At 46.8% G+C, this 27,069-nt stretch overlaps 2 protein-coding genes across 2 annotated transcripts in view; both read left to right on the forward strand.

Moving 5' to 3' along the window:
- The first annotated feature begins 1,149 nt into the window (after positions 1 to 1,149).
- On the forward strand, positions 1,150 to 12,888 carry LOC124478843 (inactive N-acetylated-alpha-linked acidic dipeptidase-like protein 2). The gene is made up of 3 exons (XM_047037310.1): positions 1,150 to 1,261; positions 6,138 to 6,336; positions 8,287 to 12,888. Exons 1-3 carry the CDS (start codon positions 1,150 to 1,152, stop codon positions 8,492 to 8,494), a joined length of 519 nt encoding a protein of 172 aa, XP_046893266.1. The 3' UTR covers positions 8,495 to 12,888.
- A 183-nt stretch (positions 12,889 to 13,071) lies between these two features.
- The window catches only part of LOC124478657, a 47,738-nt gene continuing 33,740 nt past the window's right edge, over positions 13,072 to 27,069 (forward strand). Inside the window, exons 1-7 of the mRNA XM_047037010.1 lie at positions 13,072 to 13,280; positions 14,789 to 14,830; positions 15,394 to 15,467; positions 16,875 to 16,943; positions 17,266 to 17,371; positions 24,951 to 25,086; positions 26,934 to 26,999. Of these exons, the coding sequence (XP_046892966.1) occupies positions 13,139 to 13,280; positions 14,789 to 14,830; positions 15,394 to 15,467; positions 16,875 to 16,943; positions 17,266 to 17,371; positions 24,951 to 25,086; positions 26,934 to 26,999 (635 nt within the window). The 5' untranslated portion in view covers positions 13,072 to 13,138. The remainder of the gene's footprint in view (positions 13,281 to 14,788; positions 14,831 to 15,393; positions 15,468 to 16,874; positions 16,944 to 17,265; positions 17,372 to 24,950; positions 25,087 to 26,933; positions 27,000 to 27,069) is intronic.

The raw sequence follows: 27,069 nt of genomic DNA on the forward strand, positions 1-27,069 counted from the left end.
TCTCCAGCATTGACCAGCTGCCTCCTCCGACCCCTCCCTGTGGTTTAAGCTTCACTCTGGGCATCTTCCAGGTCGGGGGGCTGGGCGGGGCCGTGTCCATCCACTAGTTATCCCTTCACCCCCCTGGCCTGCCCCACTGCCCCCCTCCCTCCCTCTCTCCCCCCCCTCTCTTTCACCCCCTCTCTCAAAGGGCAGGGTGGACCCCTTAGTGACAGGGTCAGCGGTCCACTAGTGGTGTGTGTGTGCATTCTTGCTTACGTGTGTGTGGTGTTATTGTGTGCTCGTGGTGGCAGTGTGCATCTGTGTGTGTGGTTGTAGTGTGTGCATGCGCGTGTGTTCGTGCGTGTGCGTGTCTTTGTCTGTGTGTGTGTGTGATTGAGCAGTCTGACTGAAGTCTCCGGGTGAGAGATTGCTGTGCTCACAAAGACACAAGCAATTGTCTTCTGGGCCGACGCCATGACGGGTCAGCTGGAAGACTCGCACAGCTGAGAACTGACCTTACCTCATTCTGGTCACACACACACACACACACACACACACATGGAATACAGATGCTACCTGACTGCTCCTTTGCAATGAGAGGCTGTCACGTCTCGGAGGTGTGAAATCAAGTCTACATCTGATCATCCTGTAAAAATAAAGTCATTAAAAAGAAATTGCCTTTCCAAAATGTTAAAAAGGACGTCAAACAGGCGTTCCTTTGGTGACTTCATAAGCGCAGCTAGTTCAGGCAGGGCAATTGGGCAGTGCCATTTATCGGGGACGTAAGGCGTCTTACTCCACCTTCCTTTCCTCCGCCCCCTACCACACCCACGCAGCAGCGTATACCCATTGGACCACGGCCGAAAAGGCGTCTTTAAAAGCCGCGCGGATACGCACACACTCGTTGTAGTTGTTGCATGATCAGTGCTGCTGCCGCCCTCCACCGTCCCCTTCCCCCCCATGCTGTCTGTGTATCTATCCAACAGGGGGATTATATCTCTATTGCTCCCTGCCTCATATGTCATGTTTGTATGTGTTGCATCGAGGAGGCAGGGAGTGCTTCCCTTAGATCATCCACTCCGCCAAAGTTAATCTACATGTCCATGTCATGTAACAATAAATGCTCCAATCTAATACGTGATTGTCTTGACTGAACGAACCCCAAACATGACCGTGTCGTTCCAGATGACCGCCGAGGCCGTGCTGCGATTGGTCAACGACCCGGTCCTCCCCTTCTACCCTCTGGACATCGCGCTGGACGTCCAGAACAAACTCAAAGGTACTTGACCGGAGACATGGAGACAGCTTCACCGTTCTGGACAAACTATTCCAGGGTTGTCCGGAAACAACTCATCCCTCTCTAGTGGGTGGAGTATCGGAGAGGAGAGATTGTATTGCTACTCGACAACAATCTGTCCTTTCAGTGACTGTTCTTATTCATGCCGTGATGATAGGATGAAAAACAGGATGTCCTGGTGCGCAGGCATCGTGAGCATGCAAACAGACGGAGATGGATTCAGGAGCATGTCCTCTGCAGGGAGACGTGAGCCTGGCCTCTCTGGGCTCCTAAGAGCTAGCTGTGCGTGCCAGGCATTGTGCTCTTGTGGCGATGCAGTGACATAACTCATCCATGATGTCCAGCCGGCCGGCCTGCCAGCCAGCTAGGGAGTGCGCACACGCACACGCGCGCGCGCGCATGCGTCATACATACACCGACACGTGCAAGGATACCCATTCTGTACTGAGACACACACACACACAGCGACACGTGTGCACGCTCACCGACGCACTTTCTAAAGTCCTGAATGCACACACACACCATCCCTCACACACACACCATCCCACACACACACACTCTCCTACACACACACACCATCCCACACACACACACTCTCCTACACACACACACCATCCCACACACACACACTCTCCTACACACACACACACCATCCCACACACACACACTCTCCTACACACACACACACCATCCCACACACACAGCCCTCCGCTCTCTCTCTCTCCCAGCTCTCGCTCTCCCATAAGGATGATTTAGAGGCGGATCATCTGTTTAGGTGGACGTATCGATCGCCTCCATCACGCCCTGAGGCTCCCAGGACAGTGACCTTGAGTTCTGCATTTGTAAAATTCAAATCAGAAGACGGTCATCTTTCTTTCCCTCCTTCCAGCCTTGGGGGGGAGGACGCAGCCTCTCCAAGCCCCCCCCCCCCCCCCCCCCCCCCTCGGGGAGGCCTGTCACACGGGGGGGGGGCGGGGGCCAGGGAGAGACAAGGGCAGAACAAACAGTAGTGACTGTACCGCAACTTGTCAACGACAGTTAAAAAAGGGGGATTTCTTTTCAGGGAAGATTAGCCGATCTTGGCGGTGACTGTTTGTAAACCCTGCTGTGCAGTTTACAAGTGCAGTTTAGCGACAGTTGGTTTGTCTTGTTTGCCATACACTGTGTTTTAATGATTGGGGTGCGCAAACAACGGTTTATCCAGCACAAAGCTACAGCTGTTTCAGTATTGGAGCTATGTTGGTCTACTCCGGACAGGACCATCATGAGAAACAGTTTTTTCATCTTTTTGACGTGTCTTCCAAACTAGCACTCTCAAAACATGTGTTTTCGTTAATATACTTATCCCAAAAGCATTTTTCTCTTTCCTTTCATATCCCCCATCTAAGCTACCTTGCTACTGTTGATTCATATTTTATGGACAATTTGTAGTTTTTCAACCCTTGTGAAAATGTTTTTTATTTTTACACCCCCCCCAACGCACACTTACAGTGGCCGACCTTGTGCACCTGGAGTGTAATTAGGTTTTATGTATTTAAATATTCCTGCACAGTGACCTAAGGACAGATGAAAACCATAATCATAATCCTGTCTCTGATAGCTTAGTGTCCATAAAGATGAAGAATTGTTGTATATCAACCTATCCCTGTTTCACACACACGCACACACTCACACACACACAAGGCTACCACACACAAGACAAACCACACACTCATGTAGACACACACTCACAGCAATACACACCTACGCTCACACACACGGGCATACACACACCAGTCTATCTTATGAATAGAGAGGTACAAGAAGAAAAAGGATTTGTTCGTCTGGGCTGTAGTTTCGGCGTCTGCCATCATACTGCAATGTATGTGTGGCATCAAACATACCATCTATCCAAGCATGCTATCAGAAGTCCATTGTTGCGGGTTTAGTGGGCTGAGTGGTAACACCAGCACTAATGCACTCATGATTACCAGGCTGGAGCAGGAGGGGCGGAGGAGAGGAGAGGAGGGAGAGGAGGGGAGGGAGAGGAGAGGAGGGGAGAGGAGGGAGGAGAGGAGAGGAGAGAGAGGATAGGGATGTGAGAAGAATGCGGGAAAGCGATCAGAAGGACGAGAGCGAGGAGAAAGCGATGTGAGGATGACGAGCGTGAGAGAGACGTGAGGGATGAGAGAAAGAGAGAGAGAGAGACAGAGAGAGAGAGACGAAGGGGAGAGAGAGAGAGAGACGAGGGAGAGAGGGAGAGAGAGAAAAAGAGAAAGATGAGGGGGAGAGAGAGAGACGAGGGGGAGAGATGAGGGAGAGGAATGAAAAGAGAGATGCAGTGATTATTACCTGTCTGTGGTTCTCTCATCTCGGGTTCAGACCGCTAATGCTTTTAGCAGCCGTGGCGCCCAAGCCGCAAACAGGTTGGATTAAATATAGAAAGCTTTTATCTGTGCGGTTAAAAATAAAGTGGAGAAGGTGGGGTTTGGGGGGGGGGGGTAGAGGTAAATAAATAATTCTGGGGGTCTGGGCTCAGTTCTGGTTTTAACGGCGCTGTCATGCTGAGATAGAGAAACGGAATAGTAAATGGATTTTTACAGACACCAGATAGAAGTGTACTATTCATGAAGCACTGTAATGGATTGTCTAGAGATCAAACAGGCATGGCTAATTGAAAAGCTTCAAATTCTTTTGTTCCCTTGTTTTGTACATTTATGTCTTTGGGCTCTTGGTCTTACTTGCTTTTTCATGGCAGAAGTTGAAAGTATTAGTAGTGTTCCTAGTTGAAAGTATTATTAGTGTTCCTAGTTGAAAGTATTGTTCCTAGTTGAAAGTATTACTAGTGGCTGAGCGGTTAGGGAATCAGGCTAGTAATCTGAAGGTTGCCAGATTGATTCCCGGCCGTGCCAAATGACATTGTGTCCTTGGGCAAGGCACTTCACCCTACTTGCCACGGGGGGAATGTCCCTGTACTTACTGTAAGTCACTCTGGATAAGAGCGTCTGTTAAATGACTAAATGTAAAAGTAGTGTTCCTAGTTGAAAGTATTACTGTGAAAGTGCGCGTGTCTGCTTCCCAAATTGTTTAGCAGTAATTACAGCAATGTTGTGTGTGAGAGAGATACAGAGAGAGAGAGACTGATTGTGTGGGTACAATTTTTGTTTGTGTGTGTGTCGGAGGCTGAGTAAAAAAACAAGCAAACAACAAAAGGAAAGTGGATTGTTAATCACAAGCTATTGTTCCACGTCGTCTCACTACCTTCTGTTTGAGTCCACTCCATCGCTGGTCCTCACCTGGGTGTGTGTAAGGCTGGCTATCTGCCTGCCTGCCTGCCTGCCTGCCTGCCTGCCTGCCTGCCTGCCTGTCTGTCTGTCTGTCTGTCTGTCTGCCTGTCTGTCTGTCTGTCTGTCTGTCTGTCTGTCTGTCTGTCTGTCTGCCTGCCTGTCTGCCTGTCTGTCTGTCTGTCTGTCTGCCTGTCTGCCTGTCTGCCTGTTTGCCTGCCTGTCTGCCTGCCTGCCTGTCTGTCTGTCTGTCACCCCCCACCGCCCACCCTCCTCTCCTTCATTTGCAGAGCCTAAATCTCGGTCGAAGCTGTGCCAACACAATCGTCCCCATCCGTCCCTCCATGTCAGGGCCCGTGATGGACTACACCAATCCTCACACATATTTCATAACTCACGCTCCCTCTGCAGAGAGACTTTTACATTTGTAGGAGAGAACAGCTTTCTTTTGTCTATTTTTATCTGTACCTTTCTCTCTCCTATTCCCTGAGTGGGCACACACTGAGCTTATGTTCTCCCGTGCCACACTCCCACACGCACACACACACACATGCAAACACACATACAAACACGCATACAAACACAGGCATGCACAGACACACAAGAGCACTTACACTTTGTAAAATCCCAGCCCTGCACTTTTCGAACAAATCCTATAGAACTCGGGGAAAAGGCAAAAATAGATGCAACACGCATACACACATGCATACACACACACACACACACACACACACACACACACACACATGCATACACACATGCACGGGCCATGTGCAACATGTAACAGTCAACTTAAGACACATCAGCAAAAACTTGTTTATTAGTAACCATGCTAAATTGTTCGAGACACAACAATTGGAACATTAGGTTGTTTATGAATTAGAACATAATCAAATCTGGCAAGTCATTATGTATAAGCATTAAGTAAACCAGTAAAGATTGCAGCCTAATTAACTGTAAGGTAATGTAATGCAATCACCATGCCACACGCAAATCGTAAATGCTGGGCTTCGTTTTTTATTTGCTAATGAGCATATCTTTATGTGAATAACTTCTGTAAATGACTTCCTTTGTTCATAAAAAAAAAAAAAAAAATACAAAAACAACAGCTAGGCTTATATAGAAGTGTGCGCGCGCGCGCGCGTTTCATAATGAAGCCATCATATCCTGCAGAGTTATTGACCGATCTCCACGGCAACTCTAATCTCTTGGAAATGTAATATTTGACACGTGTTACGTCCTTCCCAAACACGAGGCGTCCTCTGCGAGTGTGTGATCACTCACACACACTGTGTGACGGATCATGTGGACAAACGGAAGGGACTGAAGCTGTGATGTTTACACTGAGACTGTACACAGCAAACCCAAGCTTGTTCTGTGATTGTGCCCCTTGGTCTAATGGTCAGAGCTCAAGGTTGGTGATTGCGCATCTCAGGTTTGATTACTCGTGATTAAATACTGAACAACTCTAACAGCATACTACGTCTGTGTGTGTGTGTCTTTGTTTGTGCATGTGTGAACCGGTGTGTGTGGGTGCTTGTACCTCTGTGTGTGTGTGTGTGTGTGTGTGTGTGTGTGTGCCCGCGTGTCCTCAGGTGACAGCCGCACCCCCCCGGCCCTCCTTGCGGCCGCGTCCTCCCTCAGAGACAGCGCCACCTTCCTGCAGTCGGAGGCCATGCGGCCCGCCAACGACCCCAAGGAGAGAGAGCCGGCCCACGTGCGCATGCTGAACGACGTCCTCCGAGACCTGGAGAAGAGCTTCCTGTCCCCGCAGCCCCCTCCTGGGGTGTACAGGTACTGCAGGGCCAGGGCTCCTTGCACAGCGCCCAAATCACCATTATATCAATAGTACTCTTACAGTGGAGTTATGAGTCTATGAACTCCAGAGTCTATGAACTTTCTTTTTCTATTTTTTTTCCTTTTTATTGACTGTGGCAACATTTTTTCCCCCCCCGGGTCTTTTAAGAACTCTTCTCCCACACAGACCGTGGGACTGAGGCTTGCATCCAAAAACCCAACTGAACTGCATAATCATAGCTACGCTGACAAGCGATCGGAGTGAATATCTCTTTAATTATTTAGATAGAAAACAGCCCTCCAAGAGTAGATTGTAAGGGCGTGTTGGGTAATGCTAATCAAATTAGATGTTCATTCATTCTCAAACGGCATTAAAGTTTAACGGCCCCCAATTTAGAGGTAAAGAAAGCAATCCCATCTCGGGAAATGGACATTCCTAAAAAAAAAAACATTTCCTTTTGTTCAGTGTTGGCCTATCTCTATTATTTCTGTATGAGTAAATAGGAGTTGAGCCTTCTAAAGCAGAGCTGAATCTTCGCGGCATGATGGTGAACTTCCTCTGACAGTAGGAGTCAGTCCATCTGCACCTGGTGCTTCCTGTGAGGGCTAACTACTGGTGCAGCCTGTCCACAGTGTGCATTAGGTAGCTGTCAATCATCCTGCTTTTGAGCTAGCCAGGAGGGGAGAAAGGGGAAAGAATTGCGGGTGTGTGTGTGTGTGCGTGTGTCTGTTTGCGTGTGTGTGTGTACAGAATGTGTCTCTTAATGTGTGTGTACACGTACAGGTGTTTGGGTGTGCGTTTCACTGAGGTATTTGACCCGAGCACAGTTGCGGGAGGATGGATGTCTTTTCAAACAGCAGTGTGCCGATGCCTCAGACAGCCCCCAGACCAGGAGCAGTGTGTGAAGTTGTCACCGGGGGAGGGGGGGGGGGGGGGGGGGGGGGGAGGTGGGGGGGGGGGGTCGGGGGGGGGGCTTGTGACAGACACCTGGGATCCACTCAGGGAAGTTAAACCCAGCTTGGTCTGTTGTGGATCTGAACCCTTCCTCCATTAAGCCCAGATGCTGGGTTCCTCGAGACCATGGAGATCGATACGAGCCCCTCTGCCTGCTCCCTTCGAGGTGTTTCAAAGCCTTTTTTTTATCATTTTTTCTTCTTCAAACAGAAAAGAAATATGAATGCAAGGCTCTCGAAAAAATAAGGTCTTTGCTCTGAAGAAATATAAAGCTCATGTCTCCAGGGTAAGAAGTAGTGCATTGATTCATGTAGAGCATTATTTAAAAGTTTTCATCCATGTCAGGTTATTCAAGTGGGCAGGAAAAGATTCTGTGGACCCTCTGTTTCTTAGACCATGAATAAGAGAACAGTTGTATAACAACAGACTCTTAAACAAGGGCCAGGCCTCAAACACACAACTACACATTGTCGTGTTCTGCAATTGACTGTGGATCAAGAGGTCGCAGGTTCAAACAAAACACACCCGGTACATGAAAATGTACTTCGAACAGCCGTAAACAGGACCTGGTTGGACCTCGCAGCGCTGTGTCGTCTCCACGGAGACGCGCTCCTGAAGGTTGCCGTGGAGCCTTAAACCCTAAAGCCAACCTGTTTACGGATGAAGAATGACCTTATTTCTTCTGTTAGGCCCCCGATGCAGCGCCTTTAGAAGAAATCAATGGGCAATTCAGCAGTGTGAAGAGGAACCAACGACATTCGCCTCATTTTTGACCTACAAACGACTCCCGCTCTCAGCCAGGGGGCGCGTATTGCACCTCGACAACGTCAGGGTGTGGGGCTTGATGGATGGCCCGTGTGTCTGAGCAAAACAAGTGTGTTTGGGTGTGTGTGTGGGTGTGGGTGGGTGGATGAACGGATGGGAGGATCTGTGTTTTCTGTAGGTTGACCTCTGAACGTTCTGTGTTCTCCTCTTGTCACCTCGTCGTTCAGGAACCTGCTGTACAGCCTTCCAGGGGCGGGCCCTCGCTTCTCCATCCTGAGGTTCGCCATGGAAACACCCGGACCGTCCAGCAACCAGGCGGTCGACCAGGCGGTCAACCAGTCTCTGTCCCACATAACCAGCTCCATCATTTATGCCCAGAGACTCATCAGCAGCGGCCTCGACCTCTTCGAGAACAACCCCGATGACACCATTTGACCTCTGACCCCTGGCCTCCAGGACACCTCAGTTTGACGACAGGTTGTTCTGTGCTGTGCACCTGTGAGCTTGTGGATGTCAGTGACTCTGGTGCTGGCACAGAAGCCATTTTCCCCCTGAAAACTATATTTAAACAGCAAGATACAGAAGGCCTTGAAAAGAGACTGCACTTAAAAGTGATTAGGTCGGACTTCTGGTTGAATTGACCCTGGTTGCTCAGAGCTCCTATGGTGGAAATGGCCTTTGAAACGTTCATCATTGGGGGCCGAGCAGCGAAGCTGCGGAGCTACTTAACCCTTGTGTTATTTTCGGGTCATTGTGAACCTTCAGTCTTTGTGACCCCCCCACATGTTGCGACAACTTGACCTCATACAAAAAGAAAGTGAGCATTTTTTTTTTACCGTTGGGCTGTTTCACACCCCCCACAGCACGAAGGTAAAAAGAAAATTGATTTTATTTGATTTTTGATTGGGTAAAGTTGTGGCAGCACAACAATGGGTCGCACAAGGCAGCACAAGTGTTGCGTTTCTACGTTTTTTTACTATTATTATTATACATCTTTTTCCGCCATTGGAGTCTATGGCAGCCAGAGGCGGCTGGTGAAAATTATTCTAGGTGGGGCTGTGAAATATTCAGTAAATTCAGTAACCATCCTAATACAATTGAACACAAACTGCAGGTTACAAGTGTTCTGTGAAATTGTTATTATTTAATTCATGCACACAACTATAGGCAAATGTCCACATTTGTGGACAATAAATATTAGCATTACACTCAGTTGAGAAATATTGAAAACCACAGACATCTGGGCACTTGAGCCACTCTCCCTAGAAATATTAGGAAACACAACACAACTATTACCGGTGACCTTTGTGCTTAGCGATATTGACTATTGACTCTGCAAAGGAAACACCCAGACCGTCCAGCAACCAAGCGGTCAATCAGGTTGTCAACCAGTCTCTGTCCCACATAACCAGCTCCATCATTTATGCCCAGAGACTCATCAGCAGCGGCCCCGACCTCTTCGAGAACAACCCCGATGACACCATTTGACCCCTGGCCTCCAGGACACCTCAGTTTGACGACAGGTTGTTCTGTGCCGTGCACCTGTGAGCTCGTGGATGTCAGTGACTCTGGTGCTGGCACAGGAGTCATTCCCCCCTGAGAGACACAGAAGGCTTTGAAAAGAGACAGCACTTAAAAGTAATCTGATGATATTATGCAGACTTCTGTTTGAATTGACCCTGATTGCTCGTAGCTCTACTGTGGAGATGGCCTTTGAAACATTCATCATTTCATGTGAAACTACATTTAAACAGCACAGCAAAGAGAGGATTTGTACTGAGAACACACTTACTGTAAAAGTTATTTGGAGATACAATGCAGACTCCTTTTCGAGGTTGCCTTGCTCCTCTTGAGCGCATACTGAGGTGACGGCCTTTTTGTGAACATTCCTAATTTCGACATCTTTTTTGAGTATAGCTCTATGACTGTCAGAAGGGTTTTGACTTATTCTGCTGTTCAAATTCACACGAACCTCAGGGCTAGCCGTGCCAGGCGGACATTTTGTAAACGGAGGTGAAGTGTTAGAAGATCAAGGGGTTCTCGCTGAAGATGTCTTCAGAAAGGGCGCTGCGTCCGTTGTTGTTTTTCTTCCTGAACGATTATGGCTTCAGTTTGGAGTTTCAGGCGATCTTGGATCTGTTCAGAGGGAAACTTTGGTCCAGAGGTGGAAACCAGATTGATTTTGCCTCAAGTGGAAAGTTGCACAATCTTCCCCCAGATTGTCATGCCACAGGTTAGTTTTGGGCTGGAGATGCGGGTTAAAGACTTAAATCATTTGGGATTGGATGATGTCTGACAGATTTGGGTGAATTAGCTAGGAGTGTTGCAAGTCAACAACACCTTGACAAACATGTAGATAAACACTGAACGGCTAGCTGGATGTGCTTGCATGCGCCATCGTGCATTCTCTGCAAAACAAGCAATCATATGATCCGCTCTCAGGTTGGCTGATCCTAATACGCTACTCTCTGCACCCAGCGTGCCTGGAGATTTGAAGCGACCGTCAGGCTAAAGATAGTTTGTAGAGATCAGGTGTTCGGTATCTTTTAGAGTTGAGCATGATGAGTAGATTTGATTAGAATAGTTGAGATAAGACACACTTTGTAAGACGTGGGTTTTCACCTTCATTTCTATGGTTTGCTCACGATTGACTTTGGATCAGGGTGGGCTCCAGGGGGGGGGGGGGGGGGGCATTGGGGGGCAATACCCCCCCAAATAAAATGCTGTGTCAAAAAATAATGTATGGCATTTATCAAGATGGCTACACTTTCCTGCAGAATATGCAGGTCTGCTCTTATTTTGACTCTCATACATGCTTTGTAAATGCGTGTCCCCCTTGTGAAAAAAAATGCCCCCCCCATTGAATTTGTTCTAGAGCCGAGTCTGCTTTGGATATCCTGCTGTTATTTGTTTGTCAGCAAGCCGGGTAGTGACTGAGCGGTGATGCGTGTCGTCATGCACTTCCACTTCGAGGTTCAACTGAGATTTGTAGACTTCTTCACTGAGAGATGTTTGTATTTGTGCTTCTTTTCTTAGTAGTATAAGATATTGTTGTTCCATTTACACATTTGTGAATTTTCTTGATACAAATGTAGGCTTTGCTGTCTCGTGTTTTGGAATGGAATTTGATTGTCGTATTAGAACACTTTATTCAGGGAGGGCAAATTTATCAAAGCTTTAAATGATGTACGTGCCTTTGATTGTACCTTTAATAATGTAATTGTTTGTACATGATAATAATACGACTGCACAAGTACAGAATGTGGGTTTGCATGAATACCAAAAACAAAGTGCCCAATTATTCTACAAACCCATTAGCTAATTTATTCAGCGAAAAACAATCAGCTCACAAAGGTGACAGAAATTAAAACAGCTCTCTTTCAACTCTTCTATAAACTATTCAGTTAATCAGCATTTATTATTGTTTATGGCAATCAAATTGCATATACAATGTGAAATTACAAAACTTCATAACAGGATATGTTGTGTCCTCTAACTTATGGAAAAGTTCTTCAAAGCACAGTGGCTTTTTCTAAGAGTAAAACCACGCAAAGCATGACCCCTTTTCAGATGAGTGAAGTGCTGGTAGTTATTTAGCAGCACCGAACCAGACTTTTGTTCCTTTAGATGAGCTGTGACTCAGTATGAAGTGTGTTTTGGTTTATCTCTCTGCTTGCTTATACTTCCACAAAGACGTTTTGTGATGTCTTGTACATACTGTAGGGTTGTTGCGTTCTGGCTACACCAAGTGTAGCAAAAGTTTGGGACTTTATTTATTTGATGTTTTGTACATCCATGTTAATAGCGAGGGACATGGAGAATATTTGATTTGTAGCACAAGCATGGTTTAATATCTGTCATTAATAATATGTAAATTTGCACTACGGCTCATTTGATTGTGAGGCAACTTGAGACGCTTTTGATTTGAATCACTTATTTATGTCATAAAGTTAATTTTGGTTAGAATCAACATTTGGGTCAATTTATCCAATTCAATTAGGGAAATAACACGTTCTGACCCGATGGGCACATTTTCTCCGCGTTAAATAATTCATTTCAATAATATAGAAGGGTCAATTACTTTAATCAGGATTTGAATTGCATGAGTCTAATTCTGTGTTACAACTACCCTTCCTCCTGCTATACAAAGATATACCTCATTTCAATTTAACACCATGAACTGACCAGCAGGCCACAGTGTGGTAGACTTCAACAACTGCCTGAGAGGGCCCCCATGGATTAAAGAAAAATGGACACAAAAAAAACAAACAAAAGCAAGTTTCTGTAATTCATCTAGTCTGTGTCTGGAATATTTTGTAAGTACAACCAAAAAGTAGATAATAGAACAGGGAATTATTTATGGCCACATTTCCAATGTATGTCACCCCTAAAGAAAACACGACCTAAAGCATAGAAAACGAACACAATTGTTGCACACAATGTCCTCTTGAACGATTCAGATATGATTCCTGCATGTAATAACGTATCATTTTAGACTCCTAACATATCCAAAACACAAACGTTTTTTTTTTTTTATTGAAGAATATGACAGCTCGTCATTGCTCATCTACAGGTAGCCTATTTGTAGACCTGAGGCTGGTTCCTTTTTAATTTAATTAGAATTAAAACATACATCGTTTTGGTAAATAGTTAATGAAAGTATTGGGTTTCATTGCATGCTAGTCTCACATTACTTTTTGGACTTCCTCCATTTACCAACAAAACACTGCATGTTTGTTTTCAAGGATGCGTTTGCTATGTTTTTACTCTTTGACAGTATGACTTATTAGAATAAAATACGAATAAAACAAATACAATATTTGTTTACAGTGGCGGTGGGAACTTTTCCTGTGTCTTTTTGTCAATTTGTTGTTCACGTTGTAATGCAAATCGACTGTACATGTTTTTGTCGGAAAATTACAAAAAAGCATATTCATATAGGCCAAATGTACAAAGTGTGATTTTCAGTTGACTAATCACTCGGTGCGGCCAGCTCTATTCTGGATACTCTCGAGCGCAGGCGCCCCACATTCCCAGCAGGTGCGGCGTCGCATCCGGAAAAGAGCAGAAGAGGACATAATGATGGCGACGGAGGCAGAGGAGATTTCTCAAACCAGTCCCTATCCCATGTCTGACAGCAATGTCTCCACTCTGTCCATCAAAATCACGCGGAAAAACCAGGATAGACCCTGGAAATTGAGATTTATTTACCTGCAGTGCTGTGAGTATCAGACAAATGATGTTCAAAACGGCACTTGGTATTCATTCGCTTATATAAACCCCACGCCGAAAGGAGAACGCTATATTAAAAGCATGAGTAGGCTACCACACCCATGGTCCATTTCGCAGTTAGAATTTCTGTTTATAGCTCCGCTTAGGCGGTACTAAATGATCTGTGTTTGTCGCTATTTGCCTGAGTGAAGAGGCATCCAGGCATTACGTCACTGCATCCTACTGGATGCTGCTCCTGTCTGTTCCGTATTCCTTGTGCGGATGCTGCTGTCTGGCGACGTTCAGTCTGCATGTAGATGCTGATGATCCATAGGTTATTTTGTAAACAGCAATTTCACAACAATCTCCGATGTTAAAAGCTTCTTGTGAGAACATTAAAGCTATAATCCGCAGCCTCTCGAGTATTGAGGCGTTCATGTACGGTATATGCTTTTTGAACATTACTTTCAGAACCAATTGTAATGCCTGCAGTGGTGCTACACTGAAGTGCTCTTTACATTGTAGCTGCAGACTATCTAGACACTCCAACTACAGAACATCTAGCTGGAGAACCTATAGCTAGTACAGATGCCCCATCTACCAAATATCTAGCTGGAGAACCTATAGCTACTACAGATTCTCCAACTACAGAATATCTAGCTGGAGAACCTATAGGTACCACATATGATCCAAGTACAGAATATCTAGCTTGAGATCCTCTAGCTGGAGAACCTTTTGCAACGGAAGCTCTAGCCACAGAACTACACAACCTTTCACTTAAACAGGCCCTGTTGTGGACAATATACTGTACCTCTCTCTCTCTCAGTCACTCACTCTCTCTCTCGCTCTTTTTCTCTGTCATTCTTTTCTCTCTCCTCTCTTTATGTAAAAGTTGTTCAGCATATGAATGAGATGTGTCATGATGACTTATGTCCGACTGGTGAGGAAATGGCCAGGGCTCCAAATACCAACGTCATTATAGCTCCATTATGGTCACTTGCAGCGTTGATGCTCGCTGTTATCAATCTCAATGTCTGCTGCTGACTGTTATTTACAGGTGACAGATTATGTGCTTCAATAGCGGAGAACAAGACACTCAAGATTATGATAAAGCGTCATTTTTAATGACTAAAACCATATTTTATATGGCCTGGCACAGGTCTGAGAGTGTACAACAGAATGAATATATATATATATATATACTGATATTAAATTACAATATTGTACCATCATCTTGCAGGAATAACTTTAAGGTCTTCAGTGACCGGTAATACTGTATTGTATTGATTAAATACAATACAGTGGTACAATAATGGTTTGGTGTCCAAAACATTGAATACATGTATATATTTTAGCATTTTTATGTATTATAATTATAATTTAAAAAAATCTTGCAATTATGCCCTAGACACCTTGGTCATGCATGACTGTTTCCTATACTTGGCCTTGTCTTATAAAAATTGCTGGTGTCGAAGTAGTCAAACGGAAATTTACTGTCTTAAAATGTTTTCTCTCTAGATTTCTTATCCATTGCAACCATTCTGGGAACAGGCATATTGGGTGAGTGGCGCTTCTTTTTTCAGCCAAACCAGTATAAACCATGTTCAGCACATCTCCCAAACGACCTTCATCTTTGCTAAAACATACTGGAATGCTTCCCAATGGTTGATTTGAAATTTCAACAGACATCCACTGTATGTCATTCTGAACATTTTCCGACACGCTGCCGAGAATTGCACACAGAGTTTTATGGTGTGAAGAGTATAATGTAGGCATTTATGAAAGCAGCAATCACACAGGGCGTTGAGTTTAACGACTTTGTTTTAAAACACGGGTTTGTCATTCTCACAAAGCCGGCTGTCGTTCATCTCCGGAAATATTTAATCACTCCGACTACATACAGGAATACCCACAATCCATTACATTTTAAGTGCATATTTTGTGCTGTACAGACAGAATAATGAACATTCTGACAAAATAAGCCGAGAAGTCCATCTCTCATTGTCCGCCAGAATGGAGAACTGGTTAGAATCGGATGAAGGTGCAGAGTCAGGATGAAGGTCTGATGACACGTCTTCTGAAGGAACTCGCTGGGTTTTGTCTTCCACTCTTCTCACCGGCAGGTCTTCCTGTGACGATAGCTCACGCCGGGCTCCTCCCCTTCCTGGTCTCCTTCCTCATCGGCTTCCTGGTACAGGTGAGTCTGACGTTGACCCACAGCGATTTGGCGTACCGTAGCTTTGCTTTCAAAAGTGGACGTGACAGCTTGTTTTTATTTATAACTGAGGATATGGTCTTTATAATATAATTTTCCTAAATTAAAGTAGGGAGTCAGGTGGCTGAACGGTTAGGGAATCGGGCTGGTAATCAGAAGGTTGCTGGTTCGATTACCCAGCCGTGCAAAATGGTGTTGTGTGTGCAACAACATCATTGTTGTTTTGCAAATGATGCAAGGCCTTCACCCTACTTGCCTCTGGGAAATGTCCCTGTAATTACTGTAAGTCGCTCTGGAAAGGAGTGTCTGACTAAATGACTAAAATGTAAATGTAAAAGTAGGGGGTGGACAGATTTGCCATTTTGAAAAAGTGGGTGGGACATGTGTAATGAAACCTACGCCCCTGTCTTCAGCCATCCTTTAGTTCTGCAAATGCACCCCCCTCTCCCCCACCTTATGTCCCCCTCTTCTCTAAGGGAAATCACTGATCTACTTGCATGGGTGGGTGACTGCGTCATAAAAGGGCACATGCTTCCACCTATCCACTCACGTTAGATCACACTGTGCCCCCAGGAGGGATATGTGGAGGGGGAAGTAGAGGGGCATGTGGAGGGGGATGTGGAGGGGGATGTGGGGGGGATGTGGAGGGGGGATGTGGAGGGGGATGTGGAGGGGGAAGTGGAGGGGGATGTGGGGGGGATGTGGAGGGGGGATGTGGAGGGGGATGTGGAGGGGGATGTGGGGGGGATGTGGAGGGGGATGTGGAGGGGGATGTGGGGGGGGAAGTGGAGGGGGATGTGGAGGGGGATGTGGGGGGGGAAGTGGAGGGGGATGTGGAGGGGGATGTGGGGGGGGAAGTGGAGGGGGATCTGGGGGGGGGATGTGGAGGGGGATGTGGAGGGGGATGTGGGGGGGGAAGTGGAGGGGGATGTGGAGGGGGAAGTGGAGGGGGATGTGGAGGGGGATGTGGAGGGGGATGTGTGGGGGGATGTGGGGGGGGGGATGTGGGGGGGGGATGTGGAGGAGGATGTGGAGGAGGATGTGGAGGGGGGGATGTGGCTGGGGATGTGGGACTGTGGTGAGATGAGGCGGTGGTCTTCATGTAAAGTTCACCCTGGGTGCTTTCTCACACGTTTAATAGGAACCGTGCCACCGTGTCAACAGTGGGAAAAGACATGCACACTCTTCACTAACACCCACAGATTTGCATACGTCCATGTTTTACTTTCCTAATATATTCGACCTACTTGCTGTGTGTGTGTGCTTGCTCTGCTCTGTGGGTGCGATGACAGGTGTTGTTTTGGTGTGTTGGTTCAGAGATGGTCCATGTGTCGTCTGTTGCTGGGTAGCAATGCTGTTTTAGCGGTGTACCTTGTGGTCACTTTGCAGGCTCTGCTCATCTACCTGTTTGTTGACCTGCTCCAGAGATGCCAGGCGGTCCAGATGGAGAATTTCAAGGTAAACCGAGTGCTCCTGGAAGTACCTCGTCTTTTACATCATTTGTGTCTATGTGCAAACCATACGGAATATCTTTGTCCTGAAGTATTCATGGAAATACTTTCTCTTCCCCAACTCTTTACATTACACAAGTTAAAAACAAATCTTTCTGGAAACCTTAGTGAATAACTTTGTCGTGGCTGACCCTCCTGTGACAGGACTGAGCATCCTTGAAAATACTCCCTCTCCTAACCTGTTCAATGTTTAGATCAACGTTGTTTGATTCCACTGTCTACCGGGAAAGAATCCTGGTTAAATATCACAGTGGCGGTTCTTGTCTCAGGTGTGCGAGTCGGGGAGGACTGAGATGGAGGACGTGGTCCTGGAGGAAGCTGCTGCCCCTTCCCCCGAAGAAGAGGAGGAGGAAGGGGAGGAGAGCGAGGAAGCAGGTAAATACTACCCATGCCCATACACACACACAACACACTGACACACACACACACTGAAACACACTGTACACACACAACACAATGACACACACGCACACACACAGCGGTCAGTGTTTTGGATTCTGTTTGCCACTGTGGCTGTCTCTCTGGGTTCCCACAACATCCCATAATGCCCAGTAATTGTGGCCAGCTGCTGTTGGTTGGTCTTGGTCCAGCGTGTTTGATCCAGTCCTCTGAGCTTCTCCACCCTGTTCCCAAGCCCAGATAGACATTAGTGGGGATGAAAATGTCATGAGTTGTACTGTGGAGTGTTCCGTTATGGTCCAATGGCTGTGGACAGTGGGCTAATGCCCTGACCTGCATTCATGACACACTCAGCAGTGCACACCGTCGTCAAAGACCGAGCCACCAACACAGGTGTCAACAATCTAGCAAATGCACTCATGAAAATTTGAGTAGTGTAGCATTTGCAGGCTCTTTGCACTTTTATAAGCTAGAGAGAGGTGTGTGTGTGTGTACATGTAGGTGTGTATATATATATATGTGTGTGCGTGTGCGTGCCACGTGATGTGGTGGGGTATCGGCGTCAGGAACCGATGGCGGCTGTATTGTTGCTGGTGTGAAACCAAGGCGATAGCATTATCCGAGGGGGTGGACACACACACACACACCTAAACACACACACGTGCCTGCTCTAACCCCAGCAGTGTCAGGGCTGACTCACCAGCACAGGCCCGGGCCCAGCGAGAGGAGAGACATTAAGCATTTGAGGCAGGAGATGGAGGGAGCAGAGGGCTAATGAAGATGAATGGAGCGATGGAGAGGGGCCTGCCCCGTCACAGGAAATGAGGAGGGGAGCTAGAAGAGCTCTCCCTGCTCCCCAGACACCAGCAGGGGGAGAAGAAGAAGGCCTTATCCTGCCCTAGGGGGGCCCCAGACAGCAGCAGGGGGAGAAGAAGAAGGCCTTATCCTGCCCTGAGGGGGGGGGGGGGGGGAGGGGGGGGGTCTCGGTTGTTTGTCTTCGTATGATTGAAAACTGTTGATCTGTCATCTTCAGCCCAGGCAGGAGAAGCTTCTGGATGGGGAACGTTGAGGAATAGGTGAATGTCTGGATGGAGAGAGAGAGTGAGGTGGACTAATGAGAGAATCCCCCCCTCTCCCCATCTCTAGTGACGTTAGAGGGTTAGTGGCAGGCTCTGTTTCAGTCAATTTAGCCGTGGACTGTACTCGAGTCGTCGAGTGATTTCATAAATCTCCGCCCGTCAGTCACCTTGTGGAACGTGACGTATCGATCTTTCAGGATTGCAACATTAGCGGGCATTTGCACCCACACAGTGAATCTTATTTAATCATGGCTGATAGGCTGTCTATTTCTTCCTCTCTCTATCTCTCCCTCTCTTTCTCACTCCATCTCTCACCCTCTCTCTCATTCTGCACGATCCTGTAATTTGCCATTAAAGCTCGGAGCGTCTTAATTACACCCGCTCAAACACACACCCCACTCCAGTGTATGGATTCACTTTAACATGACGGAGTCCTTCAGATCCATCCATCCCTCCCATTGCCACCAATAAACTCCCTGAAATTGATCAGCGATCGCTGCTACCGCGGCTCTGACTGAGACAGCGTAGCGGGGAGGACGGCTGTCCTCGCTGTCACGGGGGGGGTTCTCTGTTTTTGTGCGGCAAGACGCGGGCCTAATTTATACGCCGGGTCGACGGTGTCATCTGATAGGCTCTCGCAGTGGGCGCCGATATTCCATGATTCAATTACGCGCTGGCGGCAACCTTCCGTATGCGGCCGGTCTTGACGGTGGGAGACTTGATAAGAGGCCTATTAAAAAGATGGATTTCTCTCAGCGGGGGGAAAGAAAGGCTCAGCTGCTATCTGTTCCATATTGCGCGGTTAAATGTGTATCCACTCCATAAGCAGCCAACAGAATCCTTCTCATTCATCATGGGGGCCTCCGGTGTTAGCCAAACACTCCGACAGCCCCAGCTCCGACGCCACTGATTTCACGTGGACGCTTAGTGAGGTAGAATATACAGTGCCCTCCAAAAGTATTGGAACAGTGAGGCCAATTCCTTTATTTTTGCTGTAGACTGAAAACATTTGGGCTTGACATCAAACGATGAATGTGAAACCAGAGATCAACGTTTCAGCTTTTATTTCCAGGTATTTACATCAGGATCTGATGCACAAATTAGAAAATATCACCTTTTTGTTCGAACCCACCCATTTGTCACGTGAGCAAAAGTATTGGAACATGTGACTGACAGGTGTGTTTTGTTGCCCAGGTGTGTCCTATTACATACATTATTCAATCAATAAATACCACTGAATGTCTACACTCAGGTTCAGATTGGGTAAGATAGGTTTTGTCTATGCAGACTGTATTCAGAGGTGAAAACAACATGAAAACCAGAGCGCTGTCTTTGGGTGAAAAACAAGCAATTGTGAGTCTTAGAGAAGATGGAAAATCAATCAGAGCCATTGCAGAAACATTGGCCATAGCCAGTACAACCATTTGGAATGTCCTGAAGAAGAAGAAAACTACTGGTGTACTAAGTAACAGACGTCGAACAGGTAGACCAAGGAAAACATCAGCAGTTGATGACAGAAACATTGTGAGAGCTGTAAAGAAAGACCCTAAAACAACTGTTAGTGAGATCAGCAACAACCTCCAGATGGCAGGAGTGAAGGTATCACTATCTACTGTTCGCAGAAGACTTCATGAACAAAAGTACAAGGGCTACACCAGAAGATGCAAACCACTCATTAGCAAGAAGAATAGGAAGGCCAGGCTGGAATTTGCCAAAAAGTACAGAGATGAACCTCAAAAATTCTGGGACAAAGTTTTATGGACTGATGAGACAAAGATTAACTTTTACCAAAGTGATGGAAAGGCTAAAGTTTGGAGAAAGAAAGGAACTGCTCATGATCCCAAACACACAAGCTCATCTGTGAAACACGGTGGAGGTAATGTCATGGCTTGGGCTTGCATGGCTTCTTCTGGGACGGGCTCATTAATCTTCATTGAGGATGTAACACATGATGGCAGCAGCAAAATGAACTCGGAAGTCTACAGAAACATTTTGTCTGCCAATTTAAGGAAAGATGCAACCAAACTGATTGGCAGAGCCTTCATCATGCAGCAAGATAACGACCCAAAACACACTGCCAAAACAACAAAGGAGTTCATCAGGGGCAAGAAATGGAAGGTATTAGACTGGCCAAGTCAATCTCCAGACTTAAACCCTATAGAGCATGCATTTTACCTGCTTAAGAGGAGACTGAAGGGAGGAACCCCACAAAACAAACAACAACTGAAAGAGGCTGCAGTGAAAGCCTGGGAAAGCATCAAAAAGGAAGAATGCAAAAGTTTGGTGACATCAATGGGTCACAGACTTGCTGCAGTTATTGAAAGCAAAGGATTTGCAACTAAATATTAAGTCTTATTCACTTAAATATGTTTTAAGTATATCTGTTCCAATACTTTTGATCACATGACAAATGGGTGGATTCAAACAAAATGTGATATTTTCTTAGTTGTGCATCAGATCCTGATGTAAATACCTGGAAATAAAAGCTGAAACGTTGATCTCTGGTCTCACGTTCATTATTTGATGTCAAGCCCAAATGTTTTCAGTCTACAGCAAAAATAAAGGAATTCGCCTCACTGTTCCAATACTTTTGGAGGGCACTGTACCTACTGTACACACGTGTTCAGAGGGCGAATTATACAATGACAACCCTCCCCCCCACACACACACACACACACATCACAGTCTTAATTAGGAGGGTCAACCCCCCCCCCCCCCCGCCCGTAATTCGCACACTGCACGTGTTGTTCTCGTAGGAGGGCTGTATCCTCACTGGACACACGTGTTGCAGTTGTGGGTTGACTGAATCCTGACTGTCCACATGGCTGCGTCCTTGTTCGTGGTTAAATGTACATGTTCACTATTCTCATTTGGGGAACAATTGGTTTCCTCCCCGTCTCCCTTGTCCTGTTTCACTGATGTAATTGGTAATTAAATCAAGGAAATGGAATGAAATGACCATGCATCCCACCTCTGTCTTATTGTAGCTAGCAAGCTTTTCAATGGCACTCTTGTGTACTTTAACGCTTGACATATAATGAAGTGCTTGAAAAGGCATCCATTTTGGTAATTGTTATTTATTGGCGAATCCGTGGTTAGCATTTGGTACAGTCAGGGGTCCTTCAGTTGAATTCCAACTAATTAGCTTTGCCCTAGCATTTCAGCTGTTTGAACACGACGCACAGTTACTTTGCTATCTGGCCTGGGCTAAATATCCTACCCACTTGTATCCTGTAAGTACTGACAGGTGGGAAAGAGATGCAAAATCTCAGAATTAATGACTTGGCACTACCAGGGTCTACAGATGGAGTCTTTTGAGAACAGCTAATATAGCTTCGAGTTCTGATCCCATGTCCTTTAGAAACATTTGTGATTGAGTACAGTACAGCATCCTTATACTGGAACCTCAGAACCGAGTGTGGAACTGGATTACTGCCAAGTTTCTCTTAGATACTATAAGCTAGCCTGGCTGACACAAGCGATTTCTTAGTTGAAGTGTGTATGTGTGTTGTTAGGGAAATGGAGCTGAGTTGTTATGTGGTTTTCATGTTAGTATAAAACCATATGGCAAGGGTTTTAATGAGTGTGTTTGTTTGAACTCGCTACTGTTCAGGCAGAAACCCTGAAATGTCAGTTTGAACAGCTATTTTGAATTGTACATGGAGTTTGTGCAGGGTGACTTCCATCTCTCACTCATCCATGACTTTAACACAGTAATGCTCAGGTAAATTGTGACCCAGAAAAAATATACCTCTGGAGCTGGGAGACTGGAGAATATGGACTGGAGCAGAGAGACTGGAGCAGAGAGACTGGAGCAGGGAGACTGGAGCAAAGAGACTGGAGCAGGCAGACTGGAGCAGGGAGACTGGAGCAGAGAGACTGGAGCAGACAGACTGGAGCAGACAGACTGGGGCAGGGAGACTGGAGCAGACAGACTGGAGCAGAGAGACTGGAGCAGACAGACTGGAGCAGAGAGACTGGAGCAGAGAGACTGGAGCACAGAGACTGGAGCAGGGAGACTGGAGCAGGGAGACTGGAGAATATGGACTGGAGCAGAGAGACTGGAGCAGAGAGACTGGAGCAGACAGACTGGAGCAGGGAGACTGGAGCAGACAGACTGGAGCAGGGAGACTGGAGCAGGGAGACTGGAGCAGGGAGCAGGGAGACTGGAGCAGAGAGACTGGAGCAGACAGACTGGAGCAGGGAGACTGGAGCAGAGAGACTGGAGCAGGGAGACTGGAGAAGACAGACTGGAGAAGACTGACTGGAGCAGGGAGACTGGAGAAGAGAGACTGGAGCAGACAGACTGGAGCAGACAGACTGGAGCAGGGAGACTGGAGCAGAGAGACTGGAGAGGACAGACTGGAGCAGACAGACTGAAGCAGAGAGACTGGAGCAGAGAGACTGGAGCAGAAAGACTGGAGCAGGGAGACTGGAGCAGGGAGACTGGAGCAGAGAGACTGGAGCAGGGAGACTGGAGCAGGGAGACTGGAGCAGACAGACTGGAGCAGACAGACTGGAGCAGACAGACTGGAGCAGGGAGACTGGAGCAGAGAGACTGGAGCAGGGAGACTGGAGCAGGGAGACTGGAGCAGGGAGACTGGAGCAAGGAGACTGGAGCAGGGAGACTGGAGCACAGAGACTGGAGAGGATGAATGCTCCCTCTGGTCTGATCCCTCTGCTACTCCTCAACGCCCGTACACCTCTCCACCCCGTCCATATTCATCTTTCCCTTCCCTCTCTCTCATCCATCCTTCGACTGATTCATTATTTACCAGATAAAAGAGGAGTGAGGGGGAGGTAGTTTGGGTGTTGGCGAGCATCGTAGCGTGGCGTCCATGGGAAGTCGCGGGAGAGTGATGGCTGATGGGTAGCGGCCCCTCGTCCGGGCGGTACTGAGGGATGACACCGCTCATCCATTAACGCGCTGCTGCTCAGCGGACGAGTGAACAGAGTACTCACACCCCCCCCCCCATCTCTCTGTCCCTCCATCCCTTCATCCCCACCATCACGCTATCCATCCCTGCTGCTTATCCTGGGAGATGTACCTGTCACCCGAAATGGCTGTTTCTCCAAGGAACGCTTGTCTGACTGACTGACCGACTGTTTGACTGACAGACCGTGTGACTGTCCGATGTCACCACATCTCAAGACCACCCATCTCAAATCGCTGTCAGATCACCAAAGTCAAAACCACCAGTTGTGTTTCCACCATTTCTCTGGTGTTTTGCAACAGAAGAGTGCTCGCAACAAACAAGTATGTTTTTGGAGGCGGGGCCGGACAAAGCCAAGTCAGAAGGATAAAAGTCCTTGGGGGGGGGGAAAGGACAATGAACCTAATATGTACAAATAAATCATTTAAATGTATACAAATGTAAAACATATAAATAATGATGAGATGTTGAAGACTATCAATTGAGGTCAAAACTGCTTGATTTCCCGCCCCTCTGATTGCCAAAAGTGTTGGAGTGGTTGAAGGCTGTAAGTAGGTAATGATATCCAGCTGGGGTTGGATATCATTAGTTTGGGTGTCAGAGGACCTGCGTCTAGTATTGAGGTGAATGCTGTTGCTTTGTTTGACAAAGCTTTCAGTCTAATGGGCATACATTTGATGTTTTTTATATCAAGGGTTACTCATTATGTGCAGTATTGGCTAAATGTTCAGTTGTGTAATTTAGATATTATCATTGATAATTGATATAATCATTTGGCGGGTTAAATAGTTAGTTTTATCACAGACTGAAACTGTCCTGTAACTGTCTTTATTGTTTTTGTGGGCATAAAAAATCATGTTCTTTACTGTGTGCTCCCATCTGTTACTGTGGATGTGGTTGACTGACTGACTGTTTAGCTGACTGTCTGACTGTTTAGATGACTGACTGTTTAGCTGGCTGACTATCTGAATGACTTACTGTATAGCTGGCTGATGACTGTTTAGGTGATAATGTTTGGCTGACTGACTGTTTAGGTGATAATGTTTGGCTGACTGTGTTTGACTGACAGGGAGGTCTGATAAAGCCAGCTAAGCCTTTATGTAACTGTCGGCTCGAGCACACGTCCAAGTAACATAACCTGTCGATGACGTGCCTCGGTCTGACAGCTTTAGTTCACCCTCACTGGGGCACAGCATGATCAAACCATCTGAAAGAATATTAATGAGCGCCAAGGTTTTAGCATTCATTTTGACCTGAAATATTTGATGCCATAAGTCGTGACTAACCTGACAAAGGGAAACGGAGACCAGATCATGTGTGTGGGAGTCAGGTGGCTGAGCGGTTAGGGAAGCGGGCTAGTAATCAGAAGGTTGCCAGTTCGATTCCCGGCCGTGCCAAATGACTTTGTGTCCTGTTCACCCTTGCTTGCCCGCCGCTCACTTGCCTCAGGGGGAATGTCCCTGTACTTACTGTAAGTTGCTCTGGATAAGAGTGTCTGCTAAATTACTCAATGTTAATGTGTGTGTATGTGTCTCTCTGCAGACACGGGCCTACTTCAGAGGGTCGCAGCCCCTCTGAGGGGAGAGGAGAGGCTGCAGCCTAACCTCCATGTCCTGGGCGTGCTCTTTCTCAGCAGACCCATGAGCCACGCCTTCAACTTCATCCTGCTCTTCCAGTTGTAAGTTGCTATCGGAACCAACACACACAACTGCCGCAGGAACAGTTGCACAGCTAGCCCGCCGTCAATGTTTTAGGAAACATTTGAAATGTTCAACTGTCAATTATGCAATGGCTTTGCCCTTCCACTGTGAGCCTTTTGTATGAAGGATTTTCCACATATGCTATTAACCAGCACTAAACCAATATTCATAGTATGTTAAAATGACTTGAAGTGGTTCTTTTGAAAACCCTTTGACGTCAATGGTGCGTCATGAAGCAAGAGAATCAAATCAATGATTGAAAATGTTTTTTGTGGTCGGAAATGCTGTTGAGGGCTAAGTGAATACTCGAGCATGACATGGTGTTGGAGGGGAGATGGGGTGTGGAAGGAGGCTGGGTGGAGAGTGAGATCCGTCTGTTCCCGGTGCGCGGATCTCAAGTGGAGGGCGAGACATGGATGAGAGTCGACCTTGAAAGTGGGAGACCTTGAGTGCAGTGCTGATCTCGCCCTGGCCTTATCAGCGAGCAGGGAGCAGAGATGTTATTTATAGGTTAAATGTCATGTCTCGCCCTAACCAACTGCCGCCCCGTCCCCGTCCCCCCCATCCCCCCCCCCTCCTAGTTTTCGCCCCTGAAAATAATGAGCCCAGCCAGTCAAAAGCATTCTGCACAAATGACGAAGCAAGCATTAATCAGCTGACTTCATTCTGTAAGGAGGTTGTATTTATGATGCAGGATTTGCATAATGAGATTTTTTTTTTCTTCCCCACTGTCAAAAACACCTTCTCTCTCAGCCCTGACTTTACTGTTATGCTCGGGTCTCTATTACGTCTTAAAGCTTGAAAAAGGAGAAAAAAACAACCTCCACCGCCCCTTCCTTCAAGTTGACTGATTCCCGTCATCATGTTTGTACCTGTAATATCTCACAGCTTTAAGCCCTGGGAGAACAGACCATAGTTTATAGCCCTCTCTTTGGTATGCTGGTCAGTCAGCCACTGTAGTGCATAAACCACAACAGGCTTCCAGGTAGGATCTAGAGAACAAGTTGGTGCTGGTGGCACCGCACAATATCATTTACTGTTCTGTCAGGCATGATCTGTGGAGTAATGTGCGGCTTATTATGGAGGACCAGTGGCTGTTTGGTCCTGTTGATAGAACCGAGCTTGTTATCAGCATTTAGACAGCCCCCCCTGTAACATACCTTCGATCGATAGGCCCTTCATTGTGTTGGTGAGGCTTAGTGCTCGATCAATGCCCCGCCGTGACCTGCTGCTTTTACCTCCATCTGCTCTGCAACTCCCTTACACACACACACACACACACACACACACACACACTGCTGCTGCACCTTGACATTGATCTACTGTACACACGTGCCCATGCGCGCACACTAACACACACCTGGCCACAGCCTTGAGGTGATGGATAACTTTGGCGAGGCTAAAATCTGCCAGCCACACCAAGGCCTGTCCATGTTGTTCTTCCTAAAGACGCCTTTTCAAGGAGAGACTTCCTGTTTCATGAGTCTCTCTGGCTGGAGAGCTGGGATGATTGAAAGGGAGCTGGCTTGATGTAACACGCACGTATAATGTCTACCTTTTGATTGGATGTGATTTTTGATTCTATGGATAATGAGTGCCTCTTCTCTGTCTCTCTGTCTCTGTCTCTCTCTGTCTCTCTCTGTCTCTGTGTCTCTCTCTGTCTCTGTGTCTCTCTCTGTCTCTGTGTCTCTCTCTCTCTCCGTCTCTGTGTCTCTCTCTGTCTCTCTCTGTCTCTGTCTCTCTGTCTCTCTGTCTCTGTGTCTCTCTCTGTCTCTGTGTCTCTCTCTCTCCGTCTCTCTCTGTCTCTGTGTCTCTCTCTCTCCAGCGTGTCTATAGGCATCAGCTATGTGCTTGCAGGCAGTGAGGCCTATGCTTCCCTTCTCCAGGTCAGGTGAGTTCTTTAGTTGAAGAACTTCAACTTCAGGTAACATGCAGAGAAGAAAGCAAAGAGAGCTTCACAT

The sequence above is a fragment of the Hypomesus transpacificus genome, chromosome 16, assembly GCF_021917145.1.
Source record: "Hypomesus transpacificus isolate Combined female chromosome 16, fHypTra1, whole genome shotgun sequence".
Lineage (NCBI taxonomy): Eukaryota > Metazoa > Chordata > Actinopteri > Osmeriformes > Osmeridae > Hypomesus > Hypomesus transpacificus.

Excerpts from the sequence above, each read along its gene's own strand:
- LOC124478843 (XM_047037310.1), top strand. The coding sequence starts at position 1,150 with ATGACCGTGTCGTTCCAGATGACCGCCGAGGCCGTGCTGCGATTGGTC. Across the intron at positions 1,262-6,137 it reads CGTCCAGAACAAACTCAAAG|GTGACAGCCGCACCCCCCCG; the intron begins GTACTTGACCGG and ends GCGTGTCCTCAG. Across the intron at positions 6,337-8,286 it reads CCCCCTCCTGGGGTGTACAG|GAACCTGCTGTACAGCCTTC; the intron begins GTACTGCAGGGC and ends CTCGTCGTTCAG.